At 35.8% G+C, this 8,278-nt stretch overlaps 1 protein-coding gene across 1 annotated transcript; it reads right to left on the bottom strand.

The window, feature by feature from the left end:
* Positions 1-7,375: 7,375 nt before the first annotated feature.
* Positions 7,376-7,994, bottom strand: LOC309970947 (peptidyl-prolyl cis-trans isomerase FKBP3-like; the record flags this gene model as incomplete). The annotated part of the gene is made up of 2 exons (XM_082853713.1): positions 7,376-7,745; positions 7,912-7,994. The coding sequence occupies 2 exons, from the start codon at positions 7,992-7,994 to the stop codon at positions 7,376-7,378; spliced, it is 453 nt and encodes a 150-aa protein (XP_082709839.1).
* Between the last annotated feature and the right edge of the window lie 284 nt (positions 7,995-8,278).

Here is an 8,278-nt window from a genome sequence, read left to right as displayed (position 1 = left end):
GTGACCTGGAAGATAAAATAGTGGAAATAACTACTGCAGAGTAGAATAAAGAAAAAAGAATGAAAAGAACTGAGGACAGTCTCAGAGACCTCTGGGACAATATTAAACGCACCAACATTCGAATTATAGTGGTTCCAGAAGAAGAAGAGAAAAAGAAAGGGACTGAGAAAATATTTGAAGGATTATAGTTGAAAACTTCCCTAATATGGGAAAGGAAATAGTTAATCATGTCCAGGAAGCACAGAGAGTCCCATACAGGATAAATACAAGAAGAAATACACCAAGACACATATTAATCAAACTCTCAGAAATTAAATACAAAGAAAGCATATTGAAAGCAGCAAGGGAAAAACAACAAATAACACATAAGGGAATCCCCATAAGGTTAACAGCTGATCTCTCAGCAGAAACCCTACAAGCCAGAACAGAGTGGCAGGACATACTGAAAGTGATGAAGGAGAAAAACCTGCAGCCAAGACTACTCTACCCAGCAAGGATCTCATTCAGATTTGATGGAGAAATTAAAACCTTTACAGACAAGCAAAAGCTGAGAGAGTTCAGCACCACAAAACCAGCTCTACAACAAATGCTAAAGGAACTTCTCTAGACAAGAAACACAAGAGATGGAAAAGACCTATAGTAACGAACCCAAAACAATTTAGAAAATGGAAATAGGAACATACACATCGATAATTACCTTAAATGTAAATGGACTAAATGCTCCCACCAAAAGACACAGATTGGCTCAATGGATACAAAAACAAGACCCTTATATATGCTGTCCACAAGAGACCCACTTCAGACCTAGAGACACATACAGACTGAAAGTAAGGGGATGGAAAAAGATATTCCATGCAAATGGAAACCAAAAGAAAGCTGGAGTAGAAATTCTCATATCAGACAAAATAGACTTTAAAATAAGGACTATTAAAAGAGACAAAGAAGAACACAACATAATGATCAAGGTATCGATCCAAGAAGAAGATATAACAATTGTAAATATTTATGCACCCAACACAGGATCACCTCAATACATAAGGCAAATACTAACAGCCATAAAAGGGGAAATTGACAGTAACACATTCATAGTAGGGGACTTAAACACCCCACGTTCACCCATGGACAGATCATCCAAAATGAAAATAAATAAGGAAACACAAGCTTTAAATGATACATTAAACAAGATGGACTTAATTGATATTTATAGGACACTCCATCCAAAAATAATAGAATACACATTTTTCTGAAGTGCTCATGGAACATTCTCCAGTATAGTTCATATATTGGGTCACAAATCAAGCCTTGGTAAATTTAAGAAAATTGAAATTGTATCAAGTATCTTTTCTGACCAAAACGCCATTAGACTAGATATCAAATACAGGAAAAGATATGTAAAAAATACAAACACATGGAGGCTAAACAATACACTACTTAATAATGAAGTGATCACTGAAGAAATCAAAGAGGAAATCAAAAAATATCTAGAAACAAATGACAATGGAGACACAATGACCCAAAACCTATGGGATGCAGCAAAAGCAGTTCTAAGAGGGAAGTTTATAGCAATACAAGCCCACCTTAAGAAGCAGGGAACATCTCGAATAAACAACCTAACCTTGCACCTCAAGCAATTAGAGAAAGAAGAACAAAAAAACCCCAAAGCTAGCAGAAGGAAAGAAATCATAAAAATCAGATCAGAAATAAATGAAAAAGAAATGAAGCAAACAATAGCAAAGATCAATAAAACTAAAAGCTGGTTCTTTGAGAAGATAAACAAAATAGATAAACCACTAGCCAGACTCATCAAGCAAAAAAGAGAGAACACTCAAATCAATAGAATTATAAATGAAAAAGGAGAGGTAACAACTGACACTGCAGAAATAAAAAAAGATCATGAGAGACTACTACAAGCAACTCTATGCCAATAAAATGGACAATCTGGAAGAAATGGACAAATTCTTAGAACTGCACAACCTGCCAAGACTGAAGCAGGAAGAAATAGAAAATATGAACAGACCAATCACAAGCACTGAAATTGAAACTGTGATTAAAAATCTTCCAACAAACAAAAGCCCAGGACCAGATGGCTTCACAGGAGAATTCTATCAAACATTTAGAGAAGAGCTAACACCTATCCTTCTCAAGCTCTTCCAAAATATACCAGAGGGAGGAACACTCCCAATCTCATTCTACGAGGCCACCATCACCTTGATACCAAAACCAGACAAGGATGTCACAAAGAAAGAAAACTACAGGCCAATATCACTAATGACCATAGATGCAAAAATCCTCAACAAAATACTAGCAAACAGAATCCAACAGCACATTAAAAGGATCATGCACCATGATCAAGTGGGGTTTATTCCAGGAATGCCAGGAATCTTCAATATACGCAAATCTATCAATGTGATAAACCATATTAACAAATTGAAGGAGAAAAACCATATGATCATCTCAATAGATGCAGAGAAAGCTTTTGACAAAATTCAACACCCATTTATGATAAAAACCCTGCAGAAAGTAGGCATAGAGGGAACTTTCCTCAACATGATAAAGGCCATATCTGACAAGCCCACAGCAAACATCATCCTCAATGGTGAAAAACTGAAAGCATTTCCACTAAGATCAGGAACAAGACAAGGTCGCCCACTCTCACCACTATTATTCAACATAGTTTTGGAAGTTTTAGCCACAGCAATCAGAGAAGAAAAGGAAATAAAAGGAATCCAAATTGGAAAAGAAGAAGTAAAGCTGTCACTGTTTGCAGATGACATGATCCTATACATAGAGAATCCTAAAGATGCTACCAGAAAACTACTAGAGCTAATCAATGAATTTGGTAAAGTGGCAGGATACAAAATTAATGCACAGAAATCTCTGGCATTCCTATATACTAATGATGAAAAATCTGAAAATGAAATCAAGAAAACACTCCCATTTACCATTGCAACAAAAAGAATAAAATATCTAGGAATAAACCTACTTAAGGAGACAAAAGACCTGTATGCAGAAAATTATAAGACACTGATGAAAGAAATTAAAGATGATACAAATAGATGGAGAGATATACCATGTTCTTGGATTGGCATAATCAACATTGTGAAAATGACTCTACTACCCAAAGCAATCTATAGATTCAATGCAATCCCTATCAAACTACCACTGGCATTTTTCACAGAACTAGAACAAAAAATTTTGCAATTTGTATGGAGACACAAAAGACCCTGAATAGCCAAAGCAATCTTGAGAACAAAAAAAGGAGCTGGAGGAATTAGGCTCCCTGACTTCAGACTATACTACAAAGCTACAGTAATCAAGACAGTATGGTACTGGCACAAAAACAGAAAGATAGATCAATGGAACAGGATAGAATGCCCAGATAAACCCACGCACATATGGACACCTTATCTTTGATAAAGGTGGCAGTTATGTACAGTGGAGAAAGGACAGCCTCTTCAATAAGTGGTGCTGGGAAAACTGGACAGGTACATGTAAAAGTATGAGATTAGATCACTCTCTAACACCATACACAAAAATAAGCTCAAAATGGATTAAAGACCTAAATGTAAGGCCAGAAACTATCAAACTCTTAGAGGAAAACATAGGCAGAACACTCTATGACATAAATCACAGAAAGATCCTTTCTGACCCACCTCCTAGAGTAATGGAAATAAAAACAAAAATAAACAAATGGGACCTAATGAAACTTCAAAGCTTTTGCACAGCAAAGGAAACCATAAACAAGACCAAAAGACAACCCTCAGAATGGGAGAAAATATTTGCAAATGAAACAAACGACAAAGGATTAATCTCCAAAATTTAGAAGCAGCTCACGCAGCTCAATAACAAAAAAACAAACAACCCAATCCAAAAATGGGCAGAAGACCTAAATAGACATTTCTCCAAAGAATATATACACACTGCCCACAAACACATGAAAGAACGTTCAACATCATTAGAGAAACGCAAATCAAAACTACAATGAGGTATCATCTCACACCAGTCAGAATGGCCATCATCAAAATATCTAGAAACAATAAATGCTGTAGAGGGTGTGGAGAAAAGGGAACACTCTTGCACTGCTGGTGGGAATGTGAATTGGTACAGCCACTATGGAGAACAGTATGGAGGTTCCTTAAAAAACTACAAATAGAACTACCATATGACCCAGCAATCCCACTACTGGGCATATACCCTGAGAAAACCAAAATTCAAAAAGAGTCATGTACCAAAATGTTCATTGCAGCTCTATTTACAATAGCCCGGAGATGGAAACAACCTAAGTGCCCATCATCGGATGAATGGATAAAGAAGGTGTGGCACATATATACAATGGAATATTACTCAGCCATAAAAAGAAATGAAATTGAGATATTTGTAATGAGGTGGATAGACCTAGAGTCTGTCATACAGAGTGAAGTAAGTCAGAAAGAAAAAGACAAATACCATATGCTAACACATATATATGGAATTTAAGAAAAAAAATGTCATGAAGAACCTAGGGGTAAGGCAGGAATAAAGACGCAGACCTACTAGAGAACGGACTAGATGTTTTGGGGAGGGGGAAGGGTGAGCTGTGACAGGGTGAGAGAGAGTTATGGACATATACACACTAACAAACGTAGTAAGGTAGATAGCTAGTGGGAAGCAGCCGCATGGCACAGGGATATTGGCTCGGTGCTTTGTGACAGCCTGGAGAGGTGGGATAGGGAGGGTGGGAGGGAGAGAGATGCAAGACGGAAGACATATGGGAACATATGTATATGTATAACTGATTCACTTTGTTATAAAGCAGAAACTAACACACCATTGTAAAGCAATTATACCCCAATAAAGATGTTAAAAAAAAAATCGTGAGGTTGAATGGTAGATGACCAATTGAAAATTACTCTTCTTTCACTTCCAAAAAGTCTTTTCTCCCTCCCTGATTTCAGTTGCATTTACAAAATAATATCTCCTTAATGTAAAATTTAGGATTAAGACTTTATGATTTCTCATAAAAGTGGAATATTCAAGACCCAAACATTGTGAACAAAGCCATATATAGAAGATGCAAGAGGGAAGAGAAGGCGATAAAGGAAAGAAGAGAGATGTAAATATATTTGCCACAGGTATTTAGGTGACTAAAAAGTCACAAGTGATCTTTGTGAAACCAGTAGCAGTCAAGTGATTGGTACAAAAGTCAGACCCCTGGGTGCAATGGAGTATACAGCAGGATGTGAGAGGCCTCATTAATCATTCTGTTTGCCTTCACATGCATCTACCACCCACCTCTCTGGAGTCTTCAAAAGTCATGATGAGATAGATAGATAGATAGATAGATAGATAGATAGATAGGTCGATAGATAGATGGTAGGTAACCTCATAAAAATTATGAAAGATATAGGATCTCACTTAAAATTTAGGACATCTAACCACTTAGGAGTCATTAGAGACCGAGATTGGGGTTACTCAATTCTAAATATTAAGTTTTCCTTCATTTTATGTCACCACTTACCTATGATTTTTACATATTCAATATTTAATACCCCCAAGTGATGAACAAAGTGTTTTTGTTTGATTAACACAAGATGGTAAGTGCTTTGGAAGTCATTATCCTGAATACAAAATGATTTAAAATAATCCTTCAAAATGTAAAGGCATATATGGTATAAGCAATTGTTAAATATTTTTCAGAGGGGAAGAAATTAATTTAAAACATTTGTGATATGCACTATCACTCAGGACAGTTGTGAAAAAATTCTAACAGTATGATACACCTAACAACCCATATTGTCCTTTCTGAGGTCAGAATAAGCCCAGGCAAAATAATGATGTCCTGAAGTTTCATTTTTGATAGCCCTAGTTCCCGGTTTTCAGTATTTCCCTTCCTACACTTGGTGCCCCTCTTTCCTTATGTGTTCCCAACTAACACTTAAGTAATTCCAGGGGAGTTTTAGCTGTTAAGGGTTTAAAGTATTAGCTCATAGTAGATATTTGTATTTCAAGAAGGAAATTAGGGAGACTAAACTTTGAGATCCAAAGGGGAAATGTGCAAAGTTTTAATCTCAGTGTATATATATGCCATATCTTCTTCTCAAACATTGGTGAAAATGGTGGGAAAAATATTTGGAAATGGTGAAGACATTTGGCAAACCCAAATCATAACAGAATAGAAATTATTAATATTTGGGGAACTACATTTCACTCTCAATTGAGCTTGAAAATGATTAAGGCCATCTTTCAATAACTAACTCCAAACAGCTTAGCTGAGTTTACATAAAAAGTCATTTCCACCTCTGGTAATATCTATTAAAATTATTATTTTTTCTTTCTAATAAAATAAAAATCCATAGCAGTCCCTCCTCAGTCAGAGTTTTGGACTTAGTACAGTAAGCACTGAAGTATATTCAACAAAGTCAATGGTATCTCTTGTTCCACCTTCCAAGGAGTTTCTGGCTTCTTAGATACCAAGGGAATTAATTTTCATCAGGAATTTCCTGCTTCATCAATAAGAACTAATCATGTACAAGATTGATGCAGTGTCAGCAGAAAGTTTTATAGCTTTAAATTAAAACTCTCATGTTGTCTTCATATCTTTAGGAAAAAAAACAAAATTATTTCTTTACGCTTATTTAAGAGGTAGTATAGCATAATGGAGTATTTGTTGGAAAACACTGTTACTAATTTGATGTTACTTTATGCAAATTACTAAGTTTGGGCCTCAATATCCTCATTTATAAGTATACAATTTTCTTCAATATAAAACTAAATGGAGAGTTGGGTAATGATCACAAAAATTCCCTTTGGTCCACATGGATATGTCACTTCTCTGGACTCTAGCAGTTCTAAAATTCTCCCTCTTTAAAAAAAAAAAAAAAAAAAGGAAAGCTTATTAATTCTGGTGATCACGTGCCATTATCTCATTTGCTTATTAATCTTTTGCTCAAGAAGTGCCTATGCCCCAGAAGCAGTTTATGTAATCTAGCAATGCTCTAAATCTAGATCCAGAAGAAGGAAATAACTTCTGAATCTCCCAGCTTAGATCTGTGAAGTAAGGATATTGTTCCTAATTTAGTCCTCCTTTGAAGTGGCCTTCTGTTTTGTTTTTTTTTCCAAGACATTGGATAAATTTTTATTGAGCCTTTTAGTTTACAACATGAGGTAAAAGGCAAGTCAGTTTATTTTAAGTGATATTCTACACAGTTATAGTAAAATATTTTAAACTTCAAGGATTTATAATGGATTACATTTCTTAAAAGTTGGGGATCAAGTAAACAAGTTCTAACTTCTTGAATTTTCCAGTTGACTCTTCCCTTACAATAGTAACCAGTTCTAATTAGATACCTAAGTTTCTTCAAGGCCGTGTTTTATTGTTGCTGATGTCTTTACTATTTCAGTCAATATCCACTAATTCCACTTCAAAAATAAGTTTTACATTTGGTGGAATTTTGGCATCAAGCTGTCCTTTCTTTCCATAAGCCCATTCTGGTTCAATCTCCAGTCGAGCCTTTTCTACTTTACTCATAGCCAAGAGTGCTTCATTCCATCCTCTGATAACTTTGTCTATCCCAACCTTAAAACTTAACAGCTTGGCATTTTTCTTCTTCTTTGAAGTCGTTTCAAAATTAGTGTCAAAAACAGTCCAATCCTGTAGTGTTCCTGTATACCAGCAGTGAACAATATCTCCCTTTTTGGGAAAGTTGGTTTTATCTCCTTTTTTAAGAACAGATTTTGTATATTTTGGCCTTCTTCTTCTGACAGACCTTGATGTACACAAGAAAGCAGAATAGAATGTGGATGCACTGTGACAGGGTAAATCTGTTATATCTCCTTTTGCCAACGACCTTTATCTCATTATTATTACCCCTCTGTCAAGTATCTAGTGCAGAGGAGACTCTTCACTGCATACCTCCCAGCCCTCATTCTCACTCCTTGTCCCCCACAGATGATGTTTCATCTAGGTCTGCCAAGACATGAGCAATTCCCTTAAGGGAACTGCCTCTGTGTACCATTCCCTCAAGAACACTGATTAATTATCCTAGGTAAATGGAAATATGTTCCCATTATAATATAAATGATGAATGTTGGGATAAGTCTTATTTACTCTTCCTGAAATGCTAAAACTGCAGCTGTGTGTCACCTTAGCTCAAATGATTCAGCTGTTGAAAGACCTAACAGAGTTGTCAATATATTATTTTGAGCCAAGTGCTGATTTGTCTTGTGGTAGTATATATGGTATATAGCCCTCCAGTTCTCTTGAAGGTTTATCTCTTAAAATTCCACATACTGTCTCTAC

The sequence above is a fragment of the Leucopleurus acutus genome (assembly GCF_964270905.1).
Source record: "Leucopleurus acutus genome assembly, chromosome: 13".
NCBI classification, from domain to species: Eukaryota; Metazoa; Chordata; class Mammalia; order Artiodactyla; family Delphinidae; genus Leucopleurus; species Leucopleurus acutus.
Note: the sequence above shows the minus strand (reverse complement) of the source record. Positions and strands in the feature narration are given on the sequence as shown.